Source organism: Arvicanthis niloticus, chromosome 1, assembly GCF_011762505.2.
Source record: "Arvicanthis niloticus isolate mArvNil1 chromosome 1, mArvNil1.pat.X, whole genome shotgun sequence".
Classification (NCBI taxonomy): Eukaryota; Metazoa; Chordata; class Mammalia; order Rodentia; family Muridae; genus Arvicanthis; species Arvicanthis niloticus.
This window is the reverse complement of record NC_047658.1, coordinates 141,766,659-141,789,479: the sequence shown is the minus strand read 5'-3', so window position 1 is coordinate 141,789,479 and position 22,821 is coordinate 141,766,659. Positions and strand designations below refer to the sequence as shown.

The window sequence follows — 22,821 nt, the reverse complement described above, 5'->3', positions numbered from 1 at the left end:
TATCAAGAGAAGCTGTTACACTTTAGCCATTGACTAATTAATTATAATAATAAACTCTAAAGATTCAAAAACCATGAAAAATATCCAAATTGCTAAAGCGTTTGGCTCCTTTCTCATGTACTGAGTATATACAGCTGAGAAGTAATTTTGACGACGCCTTATGTTCAACAAGAAGGTCCAGAAAGAGTAAGCGTCCACTCACTGTCCTTGTGCTCTCTGCTGCAGCCTTTCTTAGTCGCTGGATTTCTTCATCCTTATCCTTGCTGCTGGAGAGCAGAGCCTTCATCTGTGTCTCTACAGCTGTGACCAGCTGGTCCCGCTCTTCTCTCCACTTCTGAAGCTCACTATTTTTCTCTGCCAGCTGTGCTGTCAGTGTTTCCTAGTCAAAAAAAGATGCTGGAGTGTGATGACATAGGTATGAAAATGCCATAATGAAACCCATTACCTTGTTTCCCAATCTAAAAAACTGAAAAATTAAACCTCAATCTAAGAATGTATGAAGATTTTTTTAAAATATATATTATGCATTCATGTGTGAATAAAATACTTATAAAATACAAAACACTATTTTATCTTTTAAGTATATATGCCAGGAGCAGTGGCCCACACCTTTAATCCTAACACAGGGTAGTCACAGGAAAGTAGATCTCTGGGTTCCAGGCTAGCCTGATCTACATGAGTTCTAGGCTTGCCAAAGCTAATTAATGAGAGCCTGACTCAAAATAAATAAATTTCTATAAATTATATTTGTCCTTATACCACCTACAAAAAAAAATCAAATTACTGGTAATTTCTTTCAATAAATAATTATAATTATAGCATCTTATAATATTATTTCCAATATTTGAATAAAAAATAAAACTACAGTAAAACAAATGACACATCTCATAGTAACTAAAAAATAGGAAAATGAAGTAAGGAGCTGAATGAAGAGACAGCTCAGCAGTTAAGAACACTGGGTGCTTTTCTAGAGGACCTGGGTTCAAGTCCCAGCACTCACACAGCAGCTCTTGACCATCTGTTACTCTAGTTCCAGAGGATCCAACATACTCTCTGGCCTCTGAAGGTGCCAGGCACACACACTACACCTATATAGAATACACAAATCCATAAAAGAAAAGTAACAAAAAAAATTGAATTCAAAGAAAAATGAACATTAAAAACAATTCATTTGCCGGGCGGTGATGGCTCACGCCTTTAAGCCCAGCACTTGGGAGGCAGAGGCAGGCGGATTTCTGAGTTCGAGGCTAGCCTGGTCTACAGAGTGAGTTCCAGGACAGCCAGAGCTACACAGAGAAAACCTGTCTCAAAAAAACAACAACAAAAAAAAAAAAAAAAAAAAAAAAAAAAATAAAATAAAATTCATTTGTACCAGGTTCAAACAAGTGTGAAGTACTGTGTCAGATTTGAAGCACATAGAAAATCTAAATGTGGAAACTGCTAGCATCTCTGGGGAATAACCTGGAAAGAGTTGGTGCAGCTATCATTAAAAGATAAGTCAACACTGAAAGTTTCTAGTTTCAATTGTAGAGGCAAGTAGGAATCTTTGCAGAACAAAAAGACAAAGTCCAGAGCCCACTACAAGGTCTTTCCTTCTACTGAGAGGAAGTATAGGCAGAGGGCCAGAGTCACAGCTTAAAATAGCCTCAGAAAACTTTGCACTGTACTTTCTGTAACAGGCACTTTAGAGAAGAGAAAAGGGAGCCAAAAGTCCTGTCAAGTACACTGATCGCAGCAGCAGAGGGAGGAGGCAGTAGTCTTGCTTTCCTCTTGACACACCACCAGAACAGTAGCAAACAAAACAAAACAAAAACAGTTCTAAAAAGCCCTGTGTAGTCCAGAGTCTGGCCACCCTAGGCCCTCTATGAACCACACTCGGGGAAACCAAAACACGTGTTACAAGCTATTCACTAAAACATGAACTACCGGACACTTTTAGCCAGAAGGAAGAAACTGAATACCATCTGTTTCTGGTGGCAGTGGACTCAGATCCCCTATAACTACAGTTAGAGACACCTTATTTTAGACAAAGATACTAAAACACAATGAATAGACAAACTTGGCCACTCGAGGGCTAGGAAATCTACATAACCAGGTGCAGAATTAAAATGCTAAGACTCTATTTCTCTCATCCAGCACAAAAGTAAATTCAAAATGAATTAAAAGGCCTGAAGCTCTGAAACACTATAAATATAACCATAGGCGAAGTCTTTCTCCATTAGCATATGAAATAATCTCAAGGACTGACAAATAGTATTATAAAAAGGTAAAAAGCCTCTATGCAGTAAAGGAAACATTCAAATGAAGAAGAGAACATAAAGAATCTTGGCTAGCTACACATCTCACAAGATGATTACTATCTAGACATAAAGATCTCAAAATATTAAACACATGCAAAAAAATAAAAATAAAAATCAAATGAACCCTATTTGGGCTCCTAAGAACAGTCTACTAATGACTGACGGACAGACGGACAGTAAACATGGAAACTGTTAAGCATCCTTGACAATCAGAGAAATACAATCAGGCATTTTCCAAGTGACCTAATGAAGTGAGAAAAGATAGGAAAACAAAAAACAAACAAACAAACAAACAAACAAAAACAAACAAAAATGAACGTCGCAACCAAATAGGGGGAGGGCTATCTCACAAAAATAGAGTATTTTTAATAAACCAAGGGGAAAAGATGAAATACATGCAAGAATCATTGCCACCAACCACTTCATTCTGTAGCTTTAAACAACGCTCCCTGTCTTCAGCATATTTTTTCATCTCCCTGTTTCGCAGATTCTCTGCTTCTTTTGCTTGAGTGGTAAGGATTGCTCTTTCTTCTAACCACTTTTTTCTATCAGCTTTATATTTCTCTTCAGATTCCTTGGTAAAGATAATAAAAGTTATTTTCACATGGCAAAGAAGTTAAGTTTTAATAATATATGCATGTAATCCATCACAGTTCACCTCTTTAAAAGCTAGCAAACAAGTGGGTTTTTTTGGTTAAATAATGACAATATGAATTTACTTCAGATTTTAAAAAGAAACATTAACTGTCTTGCTTTCACTTATAAACAGTATTTTCCTATGAAGTCCCTTCACCAATGAGCTTCAGATGAACTAAATGACTGAAATTTCTATAAGAGTTACAGTGACTCAAATATTCCTAAATGCCATCACATAGTTCCAAAAATAAAACACAAAATGACCTATAACTTGTATAATTGATGAAAGGAACATTCAGAATACATGCTCAGAGAATATAGATTAAGTGATTTTTCAAACTGAATTCCATAGATCTAAAATTGTTCTCATGGCAATCGAGTTTCAGACATTGAAAACCCAAAGAAAACGCCAAAACCAAAACAGTACTCCATATCAGAATTACAAACTTTGCAAAATAAGAGATTACATTATCTTACAAAAATGCAAATACAGCAAGGCATAACAATCTTAATATGGCTGATGTACTACCATTTGTCACAATAAATGGATAATTTGTTCCAGTTGCTTTTAGATTTTCACAATGAAAAGGATAGTGTATACTTAATCATTACAAAGAAAAAGTAATTTTCTTATTTTTAGGAACTCAGGGCACACTCCTTTAATCACAGCACTTGGGAGGCAGAGGCAGGTGGAACTCTGTGAGTTCCAGGAATGCCAGAGCTCCACACAGAGACCCTGTTTCAAAAGGAGGGGGAAAAAAAGAAAAAAAAAACCCAGATGCAAAACTAAGCATGGGGCCACACACCCATAATCCTAGCATTTTGAGGGCAAAGACAGGAGGATCAAAGTCTAAGGTCATCATATATATATTTCATGCTAGCCTCTAAGAATTGTTAAATACCATCAAAAAGTATTTGTTTCTCCATATACTATATTCTACATACAGTATATTAAACCTGAACAAGAATAAATAAAAATACAAAATAGATTTCTTTTATATAGTATATTTTCATGTTTCATTGTTCAGATATATAACACTACTCTAAATTGATAATCAAACTTGGAAAAAGTTAATAATAAACAAAGTCTCCCAATGGCTGTCTTCTCCAGAGCTGTATTTGCTAAGTAAAGAGTGGAGTAAAAAATATATTCAAAGATAGGAAAAGCAGTAACTTAAAAATTCTATATACAGTCAGGGAGTGAGCTTAGTAGACAAAAATGCTAGCTTCTTTCAAAAGCCTTACAACTCAGAGATGATGCTTTAAAATACATATGGTGGATACATCTGTAATCCCAGCACTCCTATAACAAAATGGGAGGCAAAGAGACTTACCCTTAACATAAACCAGCTGGCCTGGAAGATGCTGCTTAGCAGCACAAACAAGAGATTCTGTCAACAACAACTGAAAAATGTCTTCTGACATCCACATGCTGTGGCATGTGAGCATACATACACACAGACACATACACACACACACACACACACACGTCAATTACACATAAAATTGAGGACATAATCAATGTGATTTCATTAGCTGATCATAAGTTATATCCCCAAGATATTTTTCAAAATGCACTGAAAATTTTTTCTCTATATTACTAATCTCCATGTATTATCTGACCCACAAAACTAGTCATAAAATACAAAATGCTGAATTCTCTTACCAGAAAGACAGTGGACCAAAAAATATAGGAAGCTGCTAGGAGGGAGGGAAGGAGGGAGGAAGGGAGGGAGGGAGGGAGGGAAGGAGGGAGGGAGGGAAATGATACCTGCAGCTCGTCCTGAAGCTTACTGAACTTCTTATTAAGCATGTCTATGTCATCCATGGGTTCTGTATTCAACCTTTGGTTACTTCTAGCTTCCAGATCTTTGAATTTTTCTTTCCATTTATCCAATTCTGATTTAAAGTACAGACAAATGTTATGATATGTAGCAATATGACTGACCAAAAAGAAAGAAAAATCAGTGGAGCAGAAAACACAGACCAAGATGGGACTAAAATTATTCCAACATCTGAACTTTAAGCAGTCTCACAAAATTCTATAAGACTACTTTGTTTGTATGTATGTATGTTTGTATGTGCATCACATGTATGTATGGATACATCACATATGTATTTCACACATGTATGTATGTCTGTATCACACATGAGCCTGGTATACAAGGAAGTCAGAAGAAGGTATCAGATCCCTGAACCTGGAGTTACTTACTGATGGTGGAGTTACTTACTGATAGTGGTAAGCTACTATATGAGTGTTGGGAACCAAAGCCGAATCCACTTCAAGAGCAAAAATGCTCTTAAACTCTGAGCTGTCTCTCTAGCTGCTGTTACCAAATCCCCAGTGAAAACTACAGGGATCTCTCATGTAACTAAAGATTATTTAAAGATTTTCCAAGTACAAAGTATAAATTTATTTCAATCTAAAATAACATATAACAATTCATGTGGTTCTCAAAAAAATAAAAATAAAAAAATTAAAATTAAAGTCTATGAAAATGGCTAGGAAAGTATGAAAAACTTCACGCACCAGTACAATTCAAGGGCTTACATACAGAGTACTCTCATGCTGACAGAACACTAATGTGCAATCACAAACATGCCACAGTCATCATCTGCCATGTTTCCCAGATGTAGATAATGAGGCTAACTCAGCAAATGTACAAAATTATATGTAAATGTCATAAAGTAAGTACATACATTCCTCCCCTTTGGTACCAGACTATAACTACCTTAGTTATTAGTGTTACAATTTTCCACACGATAGAAAACTAAATGATGCTGATAGAATGGAATCAGTATGTACTGAGATAAACAAGTTAATGGAAAAGCTTGCAAGTGCAAAAACCAATCAAAGCTTGCTTTATCTTTACAGATTTTTTTTTAATTTTTTGTGGATGAGTGTTTTGCCTGCATCTTTGTATGTGTTCCATGTACATGCCTGGGGTCCACTGAGATCAAAAGAGGTACTGGATCTCTGCAACTGAAGTTACAGGTAGTTGGTTGAAAGCCACCATGTGAGTGCTGGGACCTGGACCTTGATCCCCTGACAGAGCTCCATGTGCTCTTAATCATTAAGTCTTCTCTTCAGCCCCACCATGCAGCGTTCTTATTTCTTCATGATATACAATTTTACTCAGAAAAAAGTAATTTTCATCACAGTGAGAAAGGCAAGTGTGAAAGAATTAGAAAGTTACGGATTTATAAACTACACTACTTTAGAGAAGGAAGAAATCAGGACAATGAAGCTTTGAGATGCAGTTGCTCTGTACCTGTGGCCAGCCGGTCGGCTTCCTCTGACTGTGCCTCGAGCACCCGGTCCTGCTCTGCCTGCGTCTGCTCCTGCTCCACTAGTGTCAGTCGCATGTCTTCAATCAGCTTCTCCTTAACACCAAGATCTGAAGGTTTGAAAAAACATTACAACATTGCAAACAACTCAAAACCGTTTGAAAAAAATTCTGAAAATGTGTACACTGAAAATAAAACAGAAATAATCACTGGAACTTAAGACTTTAAACACAAAGGTATATCTATCACTAATGAAAGTTTTTGTTAAATAACAATCTTCCCAACTAGAACAGCAGACTTAACACAATCACTACTAAAATTACATGTTTTTATGTAGTAGTGGGCAGACTGATCCTAAAATCCATGTGGCCATGCCCGGCACCTAACAGAGCCAAAACAACTGCAGATGAGACACATAAGCAAAAGGACTCACACCTTCATCTCTGAGAGGATAGCACCTGCTAAGTCAGCCTTGCTCCAGTGGAAGTCCACACATCCAAATACAGAGACAGAGGAGGAAGGAGGAAAGGAGGGACAAAGCGCGTGTGAGGGGGTGGGAGAGGGAGAGAGGGAGAGAGAGACAGACAGAGACAGGGAGGAGGAGGGAAAGAGGGAAAGGACAGGGAGAGGGAGATACGTGGAGAAGAGACACAAAGTTGGGAGGGACTGGAAAGGTAGGGTGGATCTAAGAATTAGAAGGAGAGTGAATATTATCAAAACACATGGTATGAGATTCTCAAAGAATGTTTTTAAAAAGTACTGGCCATTACCAAAGAATCAATATTATACTGAATGACTATTACTTAATGTTTTTCTAATAATCATAATTTTAGGTTTATAAGTTATCCAGCAGAATTACTCATTTCAACATTTTTAAAGAAAAATGTTAACTGTTATTGTAACTATTTAACAGTCAATTTAATTCTAGAACAAGAACTTGGTTCTGACCTTTGCACACTTTCTCATACTGTTGTACAGCTTCTTCCATTTTCTGATTACTTAACTGCTCCTAAGAAATTAAAGAATACAATTAAAGCCACATAGAAATCAATACTTAACAGTTGCTAATAGTATGTGTCAGAACATGGTCCAGGATGGAGTTGGATGAGAATTCTGAGTGCTTGTAAGAACACTCCAAAAAAAGGAGACAAGAATCTTGAGACTTCAGTTCCTTTAAAACATGGAATTGTTCCTGGAAGGTGGTTTTGTGCTCCTGTAAGGTGTAGTGCATAGGAGTGACTTTACTTCAGGTTATTCATTATTGCTTGCTATTGTTATTCAATGAAATGTTAAAATAGCATATATATATATATATATATATATATATATGGCATGAGACTTTAGTCTCATTCACTGGGTCCATTCTCCCAGATCCCAGAGTCTTTAGAATAGTGAATAAATAGGTCTTAATAAGATCTAGGTGTGGTGCACACATATTTAATCTTCATGAGTTCAAGGACAGCCAGCTTAGGCTATAATGAGACATAGTGAGACCCTGTCTGTGCTGGAAAAAAAAAAAAATCAGAAAATGGGGCGAGTAAAATGGGCCAAGTGAGTACAGCACAGCCAAGCCTGGCAAGCCTGAATTCTGTTTCTGGAACATAAAATGGAAGAAAAAAAGTCTCACAGGTTGTTTGTCCTCTGACCTCCATACATGAAGTGGGGTATACATGTACCATGACATGTGTAGACACACCTTTACTCATATAAACACATGCACACATAAACGTAAATGGTTTATATATATATATATATATATATATATATATATATATATATATATATATATAAACATGCTCTTGCCATGTGTGGCTTGTCTTTGTATACTCCTTGTGACTGCATATAGCTTGATGACCTCATGACAACTTTTACGCATGTGACCTTTCTTAACCCAGAGAATATGAACTGTCAGAGGTTCTGAATAAAGTAGGCTATGGCATGAGACTTTAGTCTCATTCACTGGGTCCATTCTCCCAGATCCCAGAGTCTTTAGAATAGTGAATAAATAGGTCTTAATAAGATCTAGGTGTGGTGCACACATATTTAATCTTCATGAGTTCAAGGACAGCCAGCTTAGGCTATAATGAGACATAGTGAGACCCTGTCTGTGCTGGAAAAAAAAAAAAATCAGAAAATGGGGCGAGTAAAATGGGCCAAGTGAGTACAGCACAGCCAAGCCTGGCAAGCCTGAATTCTGTTTCTGGAACATAAAATGGAAGAAAAAAAGTCTCACAGGTTGTTTGTCCTCTGACCTCCATACATGAAGTGGGGTATACATGTACCATGACATGTGTAGACACACCTTTACTCATATAAACACATGCACACATAAACGTAAATGGTTTTGACTAAAAATACAGAAAACAATAAAAAAGATTATACTTTTAATATCAGTTCTGTCATTACGCCTACTCAGAAATGTCTTCTCCCGTACCATAAAATGTAAAAAATCAAGGGAAATAGAAGTATAATGTATATTCAGAATTTTTTTTAAATCCCCATTATGAAATACAAATTATAGAAAACATAAGAGCCCTCTATCAAAAAAGCTGTTGTAAAGTTTGAGAAAAGAATCAGGAGTCTTAAGGGAAAAATTCAACAGGGACGGCAAGGCCTACAATTCTAGTTAGAACATGTCTGGTCACCAAGACTACATGCTCCCTTTTCTTCCCATCACAAGCTGTAGACCAGTGGGTCTCAACCTTCCTAATGCTGAGACTCTTTAATACAGTCCCTCATGTTATGGCACCTCCTACCATACCGTTATTTTTGTTGCTACTTCACAACTGTAATTTTGCTACTGTTGTGAATCACAAAGTAAATACCTGTGTTTTCTGATGGTGTTAGGGGACCCCTGTGAAATAGTCATTCAATCACAGGTATCTGAGAACTGCTGCTCTACAATCTGTTTTAGGATGTATCATTACAGATCAATCTGGACTATAGTAACACTCTATCTGGATTTAAACAAACAAACAATCATATGGTAGTAGGCTCTGGTGACTAGTGCCTGACTATAATCCTGACACCTGAGAAAAGATGGTAGAAGAATTTGCCATGAGGTCAACGCCATTCTAGACTACAAAGTAACACCCTATCGCAGAGCAACAAAACAAAATCTAATACAGTAGATAAATATCATACTTTATCGGGCAATAGAATATTACAGCAGAATGGAATGCAAGTATCATTAACAACATAACCACTACCTTAAGTTGCTGAATGGTTCGCTGTTTCATTTCTAATTCCTGAGAATACTGGTTTTTCTTTTTCTCCAGTTCATTAATTTTAATCCTCAATAATTTCTCTTCATCACGCATTACAGATACCTACAAAGCATAATTTATAAAGCAAATTGAACATTTTGAGCATTTTTATTATTGTTTAAATTATATGGCCATGTCTTCGGGGAACATGCCCTTTAATCTCATCAGAAAAGAACTAATACTGTTAAAGGTAATACATCACTAAGTGGCAGACGTGAGCTTTTTTTCTATTTCTGGTCTAAGCATGCTTTACCTAACACATTGGTCTTCCTTTCTCTATCTTTACAGCCCCTTTGCTCCAGCAAGAGGTTTCCTGTAACACATGGCCAGTCATATGGTCAAGCTCCTTGTTAAACTCAAGCACTATTACTTCGGTGGTTCCCCCTCTTCCTTACATAGTAGCTGCCAAGATGTACAGCTTGCCTGCTGGGGGGAAGGGAGAAAAGGAAAGGGGAGGAGAGGTCCGGAAAGAGGGGTGCTGGGTTCTGAAGATGCTTTCAGATTTTTTTTTCTTTGATTTTGAGACAGGGTTTCTCTGTGTACCCCTAGCTGTCCTGGAACTTGTTCGGTAGACCAGGCTAGCCTTGAACGTAAAAGATTGCCCTGCCTCCAGGGTGCAGGGATTAAAGTTGTACATCATCACACTCAGCAAGGTGTTTTCAATTTTCATCAGAAGATACAGGTTGGGGTGGGGGTACTGAGAAAAGGAAAACTAAAGGGCAAAAATCATTGGTCACATACATCACCTCCAAGGAAAATGACTTGAAGAAATGGAATGGATTTTTCCCCTCTCTAAAGATTTCTTTGTATGTCTCACACTTTGGAATTGTGTAATTAAAGGAAATTCAAATTTCCTTTTTTTGAAATTATGTTAGTTTATAACCATACCACCCTGAATTGACAAACATCTAAATTAAATTACAATGAAAATGTGTTATAAGTCACTCTGCCTATCCCAAATATTAACTTCAAACACAACTTTGTTTTAGAGAAACATAAATTTTATACTATTTAAAGACTCTAGAACTATATGTAAGGCATACAATATAAATTTTATTCTTTTTTAAGAATTCTAGTCCTATAAAGCATATGCATTCTGTACATGCACACCTTCGGCAGGTGGGGGCTGTGTCATTTCTAAAGCTATTATACTCATTTACTTTACTTCATGCTAATTTCATTTTATTTAAGTTAGCTGCATTTTCTTTTGTAAAATATTAGCACTCATCATTTTAGAGAAAATTTCAAGTTCACAGATGTCCTGTTTAATCCTAAAATCTACCCCTAATCTTGGAACCTAAAGAACATCTGTAGCACACCAAACGGCCCACACAGCTTTTCATATAACCTACCTCCCTCTGTACCTGCTCGATCTGCTTTTTAGCATCAGTGAACTTCTCTTTCAGCTCAGCACAATCTTCTTCCTTCCTCTGAAGGTCTGCTTGGAGATTCTGAGTAAAAATAGAGTTTACAGCAAGCTTCTCTTTCAATCTAAAAAGAAAAAAAGAATCACAAACTGCTTGTCTATTGTGAGTCACCATTGGCTGCTTAGGATTATTGTCTGAAATGGCAACAAGTGTCACAGAACTACATCTTTTTACAACATAAAACATGTAAACTAGCAATGTGTGCTTCAGAGGGTGTCATGGGGAGCTGGAGGAGTTGTATGTAAAATTTCTTGCATACAACTGTTGTTTCTAAAGGTTTATTTATATGAAGAAAGTTTAAGTGTTTCTCTCATTATATATGCTATATTCTACCAAATTAATTGTTGTCCATCTAATTGTACAAAAGTTACGTAAAAAAATGAAAGCTTGGAACCAGTGAGCTTACTTAGTGAACAGAGGAGCTGGCTGCCAAACCTCATCTCCTGAGTTCAATCCCACAGGTTGTTCTTTGAACCCCACACACATGCAGGTATGCATAACACACAACATAAAAAGTTTAATTTAAATAAGACTTAACTCACTTTTCTGTCTCTTGTCTGCTACTTTCATTTTCTTCTTCCTTTGACTGGAGTAACTGTTTTGTATCATGCAAATTATTCACCAACTGTGTGATTTCTTCTCTGAACTTGACTTCCTTTGCATTTAAATCTTTGGTGCTTTGGATGTGATTCTGGTGCTTTGCTTCAAATTCCTTTAGACTTGCTTCCAGCTTTAAGATGGCAGATTCCTTCTCTAAAATGCTTTGCTCTAGCTCAACTAAGCGCTTACCCTCATCTTTCTGCCTCTCTACTGTCACTTCAAGGTCCTTTATTTTTGCCTTATAGCAGGTAATATCCCGGGAAAGCTCTGAAAGAGCCTGCTCTCTTTCCGATACAAGCTGCACTTGAACATTAAGACTGACACTTTTTTCTTGCAGTTCTTCTCTGAGCTGCTGGATAAGACTTTCTTTCTCCTTCAGCTGCTCATCTCTGTTCTTACCCTCACTCTCCTGTGCTCGGAGCTCACTGTTCTCATCCCTGTAGCCTTTTACTTCCACCTGTAATCTTTCGATTTGTTCTTCCAGTCCCTGAATCTGATGAGACTTTTTGGAGGAAGCCTTCACAATCTCTTTACATTCTTGCCAGATGGCTTCAATACTAGAGTGGAAGGAACTTTCCCTACTGAGCGCCTCAGTATGATATTCTTTAAGCCACGTGCTTGATAAGTCACTATCTGGAAGCTGTTGTGATGTGTTCAGCAAATTATCCCCTTTAGCACCAACTGATAGATCCTGGAGGTTGAGTAAATCTATTTTTGACAAGTGAGAAGGTGAATCGAATGACCGAAGCTCATCTATTTTTGTCTGCATTCGTTTTATCTGTGAAACATTGCTCTTGATTCTTCTTGCAGCAGTTTCCATCTCCTGTGACAGCTTCAGGATCCTGTCCTCCTGCTCCTGGTTCACAGCTTTCTGTGTATGGAGCTCAGCAAGTGCAGTGTCATAACTGGCCTGGATTTGCTCCACCTCTGCCCTCAGGGAGGAGTTCTTTTCTTCAAAGAAACAAAGTTGCTGCTGCAGACTCAAAACCTGTTTGTTTAATTCTGCTTTTTCCTCCTTTTCAGTTCTGAGTTCATTCTCACCAATAATTAAAAGTCGTTTTAGCTCTTCGTTCTTTTCCTGCAAAACTCTATTGCCTTCCGCACCTTCTGAAACAGACTGTTGCATTTCTTCCCTTTTGTTTTGACCTTCAGTGATGGGTGGACTAACAAGTATAAGCCCTTTAAGAGAACATTGGTACTGTTATTAATCTAGCAAAAAAAAAAAAAAAGTAAAACGCATATAAACAGCATTCATACACCAGAAACATCACACTTCTGATGAAAAACTGATATAAACTTTAAAAAGAAAAAAAAAACATGCAGAACTTTTATATAAAACGTATAGCCCTGGGTCAGAGTTGACAAAAATCATCTAAAGAAGTGATGACTGCTACTTCTAATCATTTCCAATATTTATTATTTAACTTTAATTCCAGACCTTTATCTAACATTATGAGAAACGGAATTACAGTGAAATTCTAGCAACCAACATCCTGAAGAATAGTTTCAAGTAAAGTCACTATGTTATTGATATACAGACTGAAAATCTTATTAAATTTTTTTATAGATAAATATAAAGAGGGGGTTGACATTCTCAAAAGTTATACAGTATCAAAGGTAGGTCATGCAGCCCCACCTTTCACTAACTAAACTGCTAAAACCTAATTGTTTCCTCAGATGGAGAAAGTAACCAGTGCTAGTGGTTCCATATTGTAGGTATGAAGATCAAGGTAAGCACAGTGCTTTAGAGATAAGACAGAATCAATGCAGAAGGGCTCAACCAAGCATGAATGCAAGGCATGTTAGTAGGCTTAATGTCTACATTTCTAGGATCGAGATTGCTCTGCTGGTCCTTACTCAAAAACTAGTGCTAACAGGCTCAAATAAGCGACTCAGTTGGTGAAATGTTACCATGTAAGCAGGAAAGCCCAAGATTGATCCCCAGAACCCACAGGAAAAAAGCTGGATGTGATAGCACACATCTGAAATCCCAGCACTGGGCTCGCTGACTTTTGAGTCCAGCCTAATCAATGAGCCTTCTGTCCTTAACTTGCTCTGCTTAGCATTTGTCAGAACAATAAGTAACTAAGACCAAGATCTATCGATTTCATTTACTATGGATTAACTTAAAAGCTCACTAGATGCAGCTTTAACTACTTAAAGAACTTTAAATCTGTAGTATCTTAGGCTGGGCAGATAGGTCAGTGATAAGAGCACTTCTTTGAGAAGTTCTGTTTCCAGTACCCAGATGGTGGATCACAACCATCTATAACTGCAGTTTCAGGGGATCTATTGCCTTCTTCTGACCACTGAGGTAACCAGGCACACACATGGAGCACATAAATACATGCAGAAATACTCACAGAAATAAAAGTAAATACATTTATTTTTTTAAACATATAATTTATATTGTCTTTTTAGCCTAAAGAGGAGGTAAAACTTTTGGCATTGCCTCATTTGGCATTGTACAGCCTCTTCATATCTCTTTTTATTTAGTTTTTATTGTCCTGTTGACAGTTTGCTATGTAGCCCAGGAAGGCCTCAAACCCGCACACATTCAAGCCTGAGCATAAGGTCACAGGCACATACACTATCCAGGTGCTAATCCTTGTTAAAAGCTGCTGAGTGGATTTTCAAAGTTTTCCTATATTTGCAATTGACACTTGGTTAATGATTTTTAAGCATACTTAAAGAGGCTACCAACTCTACAATCTTTTTCTTTTAACAAATTTGACTATTTTTAAGTACTTCAAAAAAGTTTTCAATTTACAGTAGTATTTTTCAAGAGACTTTCTTCTAGCATTTTAAGTACAGCTCAAGTGCAGGTTTGTTAGTAATATTTGGCCCAAAGTCTGCCAATTATCCCCTATTTGTCCAAATGCATAAAAAAAGTGAAAAAAAATGAGAACAGATTTTGGCAAAGCCACAACCTTTTTATGAAAGTGAAGAACACAGAATAAAATGTGAGGCAGGGAGTGGTAAAAGCTCAGCAACTAAAGCCTGGCTGATTAAATGAACATAGGACAATTTTACATACGTATATTTCCTGACAGCTTAGAGAATGTCGACACAACACTCCTGGTGTTTAGGCTTTCCTGAAACCTACTCTTGGTCAGGTCACTCCCTCTTATGAAGCACCCCTGCAGGTAGCTAAGAGTCAATACCTTTCTTTGCTGGTGGCTCACCAAGCTGAAGTCCATCTTCATTTAATCTTTTCCTTTCTGAATGTACCTGGGTTCTACTGTTCTTGGGCATTTCAATTGTTTCATTACAAGCTGACTTATTGCTGGTTAAAGATGTATCAACCTAAAACAAAAAAATTCAGTATGTTCTCATGTAGAAACGTATGAACACAAGAACTACTACCCACATTACCTCTCATCAGTCTGTTCTCAAATTCTGAAATACTTTGCGTGCTGTTTACATCTCACCCTAAAATAGCTGGTGCTGCCGGCAGAAGAAAGAATTTACAGAGATATCACTAAAGTCACCCTGAAAACATACTGTGCTTCAGCTGGAATGAGAAAGCTTATGTTGACAACTACTCAGGAGAATGACCTGGGAAGATGATGGCTCCAGCATACAAACTCAAAACCAGCTGATCAACACACTGATACTCTGTCTTTAAAAACTCCTAAGGCAAAACTAAAATAAAGAATAAAGTGTGCTTTGAAATAAAATACAACGAAGTATCACATACATACATTTTTATTAATCTAGTTCCAATAACCTATCATAGTAATTGGTAGCCAGTAGATGGTGGGTTTTGACTGAAAGAAATCACTTTTGGTTTCTCATGCCGATGCCCTTACCTTATTAAAAGGAGTTATTTCCTTCAGAACAGATTCATAAGTCAGAAAAATAGAATGACATATTATTTAAAGAATAGGTATCTGTGAGGTGTAGTACAGAGAGCTAACCTTGCACATTTATCAAAATACTAAGGCCCACCCAGCCTGGAGTGCACCTCAGTGGCGGGGTGTTTGCCATTATGATGTATGAGGTTCTGGGTTGTAGACTTAAAATATATTAACATATCATGTTCAGATAATTTAGAGAATAATGATTGGCACTGAATATGCCTGTCAAAATACATCAGTAACCATGAGATGTCACTCTTGCATGTTATAATCATTAGAAACACAGATGTTTGGGTGTTTCGACTCCATGTACTTTTGTGCACCACATGACTGACTGGTGCTGGCAAAGGTCAGCAGAAGGAACCAGAGCTCCTGGAAGTTCAGTTACAGATGGGTGTGTGCTGCCATGTGGGACTGGACAGCAAGCTAGGGCCTTCTGCAAGAACAAGTAGTCTTCACCACTGAGCCAGCATTCCGGCCCCTAGAAACACATTTTAAGGAAAGCAGGCGCACTTGGATGATAGTTTACTCTACGTGTTATGGCATTATCCTCTTTTACATTCCTAAAGTAGAAAGTAATTGTTAAATGTTCTAACAAAAAAAAAAAATCTATGAAAGGATTCAGGCTAGCAAGATAGCTAAGCAAATTCTTGTCACCAAGCCTGACAACCTGAGTTTGATACCTGAGGCCCATGGTAGAGGAGCAGAACTGACTCCTCCTGCATGCTGTCCTCTGACCTCTGCATTTATATCTTGCAGACAACATGCCCATGCCATGTTAAGAATTAAAGGACAAATGTATAATCCTCACCTAAACCATCTGAATAGGAAATTTGTATTTATGAGATGCTAAAACCCATGAGAGACTCTCAAGGTCATAGTATATAACTTTCTAAAGAAAACATCCTTGTAATAAACACATGAAAAGCAGCAGCAATTTTACTATTTAATTCCATGTTTCGGACCCATGACTCAGGACCAACCATCATTATCTAAATGTATCCAAATTTCTGTATCCTCAGAATAATGTCCAACTAGCCCAGATGTGCTGGCTAGTTTTTAATGTCAACTTAATAGATGCTAGAATCAAAGAGAAAGTTCAACTGAGATAATGTTCCCACAGACTGTCCACTGGGCAAACCTGTGACGCATTTCCTTGATTAACGATTGATATAATAGGGCCTATCTCAAAGCAGCTGTTGCCACCACCCCTTGGCAGGTGGTCCTGGGTTGTATAAGAAATCAGGCTGAGGAAGCCGCTGAGGAGCAAGTCAATAAGCAACACTCCTCCATGAACTCTGCATCAATTCCTGCCTCCAGATACCTGTCTTGAGTTCCTGCCCTCACTTCCTTTGGTGCTAGAATATAATGTGAAAATGAAAGTTGAAATAAATTTTCTCCTCCTCGAGGTGCTGTTGGTCACGGTGTTTTATCACACCAACAGAAACCCTAAGACAGCCAGTGTTTGTGTATTGTTAGTCTCCTTCTCACATACAGAGTACTGTCAGCATACTTAAGGCACCATGTTTTAAAGCGGTTGAAGGCCCTCTTTTACATTTTCAATAGTTTAGATCTGTGCAACTAAATAAACTGAACTCAGTGGCAGGATAAAGTGATTCTCCTTTCTTATATAAATTACTTTTGGACACATATGCAATTTTAAAATATCCCAGTCTGAACCAAAATATAAACATCACTATCTAATTAAAAAGACACTTTATAAAGTTAAAGTCTTAAAATACCTTAAAATGTATTTTTCATACATTAGACTCTGAAATTTATTGACAGTACCACTCCTTTAATTCTACCTCACAACTCTTAAATGCTCAAGTCTATAACCTTTATGTTTTCAGAGGCAGCAACTCACTATGGAGATGAGGATGGCCTTGAACTCAAGAGACCAGGCTACTTTGCCTTCTCAGTGCTAGAACTAGAGGAATGTGCCCCAAAGACTAGATTATAGAACTATTTCCTTTTAAAAGAAAATGACAATGATTGGAAAGTGTATTTGAAGAAAACTAGAATGTAAACATGATGCAGCATTAGAATACTTTCAATTTTTAAACAAAAATAACCAATAGCAATACATAATCTAGTATAATCTCATATTTTTATTATTGCTACTCTTACAGACAGGGTCTCAGATAGCCTAGGCTAACTTAAAATTATTGACTCTCCCTCCTTCACCACCCAAGTACTGGAATTATAAGCATGTACCACCATACCTCACACAATATTATATTTGCTTTAAACGAAATGTCAGTGGGGCGTGAGGGTTCATGTTTTTAATCCTAGCATGAGAGAGGAAGCCAAGAGGGCTGCCATAAATGTGAGTCAATCTAGGCCACCACTGTGAGGTCCTGATTTTAAAAACTAGATAGGTAGGAAGATAAAATTTTAGAGGGTGTGTGTGTGTGTGTGTGTGTGTGTGTATGTGTGTGTTTTTACATAAAGGAAAGAAAACCAATACAATAGATTAGTTAAGAAGAAAGCAGAACACCCAAACCAGTCTGCCTGGGTTTAAATCTTTGTTCTTTGACCTTCAACTACGTCATTCTACAAAAGTCATTCAACTTTAGGGGAAAAAAAGTGGCCCAACAGCACAAGCCTCTATTTCAGGACTTGGAAGGTGAAGGAAAGAAGACATAATGTCCAAGTCCTGGGCTACATGGCAATTTTGAGGGAATTTTGAGCTATAAAAGACCCAATCTCATAGAATAAGCAATAAATATAACTTTATCACAAAATTGTCGATATTCAAATGAGTTAATATAAAAAAACAGCTAAAAGAGTGCCTGGGAAAGTATATATACATATATACCTGTATATGTATACATACATACATACATATATATATATACACACACACACACATACATATATGTACACACACTCACACACATAAGTCATCTTCTGTTCTTTCCTTTTTCCTCTTTAATTAGAATAAACATTACATGAGGGCTTTGCTATTTAACAGCATAACTAAGTTAAAATCAGAAGACGGAGAGGAAAAGTGGCAAGTTCTGAGCGTTAAACTCACTCCAGGTCCACACATACCTACAATCTCGTTTTTGGACCTGTAAGTATCAAATCCACCTAGACCCAGCATTGTAACTATCTGACCTAAAGTTAACAAGCTCTGCACACCAAGCTGAAACAGCCTCTGGTCAAACTGTACAATGCTCAGTCCACCCCACATTTAAAAATACAAGGCAATTTGATAAACACTAGTCAATGCATCAAATCAACATAACACACAACTAAAAGAATATAATCTAGTATACAGTAACATAATTAATCCCATTATCCAATAAGACCAAAGATACAATCCCATTTTTAGAACATTCTAAAGAATGGAAGTTCTACATGTGCAAAATCAGATTTGAAGAAATTTTCTATTGACCATCACTGAAAAGTAGTATGCAGGTGAAGACAGTGCTGAGATGCTTTTATACATTTACTTTGATTTTTTATTTACAATTGTGTGTGTGTGTGTGTGTGTGTGTGTGTGAGAGAGAGAGAGAGAGAGAGAGAGAGAGAGAGAGAGAGAGAGAGAGAGAGAGAATATAAGCATGTGCACAGAAATGCAGGTGCCCTCTAAAACCCGATGTTTTGAGTTCCTCTGGGACTTGAGTTATGTGCAATCTGTGAGCCATCTGATGGAGGTGCCGGCAATTGAATGTAGCACATTCTGAACTACTGAACCCATCTCTTCAGACCCAACCTCTGCATGCTTTACAATACCTTCATTTATAGTGTTTTTCAAAAATATTTTAAAATAAGTATGCAGACATAATTCATTCTACTTTATTTATTCATTATATTCTTATCAAGACAAAGTAAAATTTAAATTACCTTACTTGATGTCTTGAGTGCCTGAACCAAAGAGTCTGTAAAGATAAGAATATTAATAAGAAAAATCTAAGCATCTAAAATCAAAAAGAACCCTGAGTGAAACAGCTATTAAATTACATTAAATTCATTTTGTCAGTACTAATATTAAACTAGAAGATGATGTTTCAAAAAAAGTCACTTTCAGAATTTGGAGCAAACTGACAAGTACATGCTAAAAAGTAGAAACATGGTGACATAGAACAGACAGGTAGTGCCTGACTGGCCCACTTCACAAGGCACCACTGACTTGGTGTCTTCTACCTCTCTTCTTTCATCCAGTAAAGAGCGGAGCACCTCAGCTCCCTTAAGACCCAAATGCCACTACGTGTGCATGTGTGTGTGTGTGTGTGTGTGTGTGTGTGTGTGTGTGCGCGCATGCGTGCCTTTCCTCCTTAAAGATCAAATGAAGTATCAGTTCAAAAGACTGTTTTACATCATTCCACAGACATTACCCTACCCTCAACTATTCTATGTAAAGGTTTCATAAAAATTATAAATCAACAAATTTAACTTGTTTACAATTTTCTTTATGTTTTCTTATAACGACTCTTGTTTTATCTCTGGGTTGCTTCTGTTTATTTGCTCTCATTTTGAGAAGTCTTTTCTAATAATAAAAACTACTTTAGTTATTTTGTTTGTGTGTGTGCACACATACCTGAACATGTGGGTCATGTACACATGTGTACTTGTAGAGGGCAGAGGTCAACCTCAAATGTTTTTCCTTAGGCACTGTCCACCTGGCTCCTTTTGAGCCACAGTCTCTAGCTGAATTTGTGCTTAATTAAGCAAGGCTGGCTTGTCAGCAAGTTCCAAGACTTGTCTCTGTCCATGTCCCTAGCACTGGGATTACAAACACATGCCCACCATGTCCAACTTGTTTTGTATAGTCTGGGGACTCAAACTCAGGTCTTACTACATGGCACTAACTTTATTAAGCCATCTGCCCAGCCCAAAAAATATTTACAGTAGTAAATCACAAAACAAATAGTAAATATACTGAGCTTTGTTATATAGCTTAAAGTATTTTCTGGTCACTACAATTAAAAAGTTGCATAAATCTCTATACTCACCAACAACAGTTTCTATGTATTCATAAAAACCCAAATAAGAATAAAATACATGGACTTACCACTCTCTCTCTTTTTTAGTTCTTCTTGGGCTTTAATTAATTCTTCTTTAGTTTCAGCTAATTCTGCTTTAACTTGATTAAACTTTAGCTGCAAACAGGCAATAGCTTCCTGGGGATCAATAAGAGATGTAATATACAAATGAGCAAGTTCGGCTTGTTTCTTAATATCAGTGACATCATCTTGAAGAGAACCAAAAACATCTTCAACTCCTACATAATTATGAGCTTCCTAGAAATAACAAAAACCACATGTCTAACATTAACAGTGGACTTCACTACATGTAGGCATACTTTAAAGACTCTTTAAATTACATGACCTGCCTCCCCCCCGCAATTATACAAAATTTGTGTTTTAATATTCATTTTTTAAAATATAGAATATGAAGCTTATTTCCTCAGGATTATATCATAAGTCTTACTATGTCATTACAGAACATTTTGATCATCTAGTTCCAGTATGGCTCCAATCACATAAGAAAGCTTATGTGGCATTCCTCCATTTCAGATACTAAGTCCACATTCCAAACCACGTTCACATTACACCATGATGCAGTGACAGAAAGCCACGGAATCCAGTGGTGGAGAAACAAAAGCACAGCACACACTCAGAGAATTCAAACGATCCCTCACAAAAGCTTTCATCGGCTTCAGTGGGAACAGCAAAACCCATCACCTTTCCTTGAGTTATTTTCCAACAAAGGCAAGCCTTTTCATAAACACGTGTCTGTTTTGATCAGAACAGTTAAGTAAGGGACCTTACAAGCTCCTTTACATCTTTAATTTTTCTTCATAAATTTTAAGACATTTATGAAAGGAGTATTCTGTTCGCCAACACAAATGACTGTTACTGCCTACAAGCAATACAATGACTCAAAAACTGAAATGAAAACAAATGCCACAAAAATGTAAGTTTTTCTAAAACCAAAAGTTCTGTTTAAACTGTGTGCATCTAGAAAAGTGACAAACTGCTGTCATCAGTACTGAGGAAACCAGGGCAGGAAAGTGGAGTTCCAGACCAGCCTGGGCTGTATAATGAGGGTCTGTCCCAGAAATACAATCCAAAAACTCTACCTATTTACCTATAAATTTCCAATAATGCATGCCTCATTACAATAAAGCCATAAAGTACTGTTTTAAACACTAATATTTCATAACATTAGCATTTCTCATTATTGATGTGAGGTATTAAATTCTGATACCAAAAGCCTCATTATTTTTAATATTTTCACTGACATACTTCAGTTTCAAGTTCCATGGTGCAAATTCTATTTGATGGTTCATCTTGACCATCACATTTTCCAACCAAATCTTTGAAGATTGCCAAGCGACGTTCAGCATTTTCTTCTAATGCCTCTCGTTCACGAAGAAGTGTGTCCCTTTAAAACATAAATTAATTCCATTAATTCACATCTAATTTGTATAAAGTCATCATATAAATTAAGAAATAGCTATTAAATAAATTAAATAAATAAATCTCAATTCTTGACGGGTCACAGAGAAATAACTTACTTAAAATCGGCTTCCCGTTGGCTCCAATACTGAGTGAATTCCTCTGTAACTTCTTCTCGAATTTTATATTCCAATGTTAATTTTTCTCTTTTTTCATTTATTAGTCTTTTTTTCAAGTTTTCTATTAAATCCAACAGTTTCTAAAATAAACACATATACATTAGGGAAAAAGTAAATCCCAAGAGAAATATATCATACTGCTCAAAGATAGCTATTATAGTTTAGTCAATAATAACTGTATCCTTTTTAATGCTACTAATAGTCTTGCAGAAAATTATACAACTATAGAGAGTCCTTAACCTGGAAAACAAAGTATGACTCTCCACATTTTAGAAACAAACCTATACAAAAAGAATATTTATCTTAAAGACAGGTCTGTAAAAGATGTTCCACTGTCTAGCAAACAAACATGTAATATAAAAATCGGGACACTTATTTCCACTAAGAACTGTTCAGTAGTTATGTTTTTCATTTTATTCACACAACTCCATGAGTTTGATAGCACCACATTTCATAAGCAGAGAACATAAGGACCAAATCTATAAAAAAATTTTACCATATAAAAATCTATATGGTAAAGGCTGGGTTGAAATGTCCTATTCATTGGGCATGGTAACCCATGACTTTAATCCCAGTACTCAAAAGAAAGTGGCAGGTGATCTGTGAATTCTAGACCAGCCTGGGCTACATAGTAAGACTGTATATAAAAACAGAAAAAGTGTCCTATTAGGGAAAGGAATATAACCCAGAAGATAACATTCTTGCTATGCATGCATGAGGACAAGCATTTAGAAACCACTCCCACCCCAAAACACACACACACACACACACACACACACACACACACACACACACACACACACCTAGATACAAAGCCAGATGCAGTAGTACACATTTCAACAGTGGACTCAA

The 22,821-nt window shown here is 36.8% G+C and overlaps 1 protein-coding gene across 4 annotated transcripts in view; it reads right to left on the bottom strand.

The window, feature by feature from the left end:
- The window catches only part of Kif20b (kinesin family member 20B), a 49,715-nt gene that overhangs the window by 9,111 nt on the left and 17,783 nt on the right, over window positions 1-22,821 (bottom strand). The window contains exons 14-26 of one of the 4 annotated variants that reach the window (XM_034487926.2): window positions 21,910-22,049; window positions 21,638-21,776; window positions 20,401-20,629; window positions 19,233-19,267; window positions 14,682-14,823; window positions 11,460-12,696; window positions 10,843-10,981; window positions 9,434-9,553; window positions 7,173-7,233; window positions 6,209-6,334; window positions 4,708-4,835; window positions 2,719-2,874; window positions 203-379 (exon numbers count right to left, since the gene is read on the bottom strand). In XM_034487926.2, the coding sequence (XP_034343817.1) occupies window positions 203-379; window positions 2,719-2,874; window positions 4,708-4,835; window positions 6,209-6,334; window positions 7,173-7,233; window positions 9,434-9,553; window positions 10,843-10,981; window positions 11,460-12,696; window positions 14,682-14,823; window positions 19,233-19,267; window positions 20,401-20,629; window positions 21,638-21,776; window positions 21,910-22,049 (2,829 nt within the window). The remainder of the gene's footprint in view (window positions 1-202; window positions 380-2,718; window positions 2,875-4,707; window positions 4,836-6,208; window positions 6,335-7,172; window positions 7,234-9,433; window positions 9,554-10,842; window positions 10,982-11,459; window positions 12,697-14,681; window positions 14,824-19,232; window positions 19,268-20,400; window positions 20,630-21,637; window positions 21,777-21,909; window positions 22,050-22,821) is intronic. The other 3 variants (XM_034487933.2, XM_034487942.2, XM_034487953.2) reach the window with 3 other exon arrangements.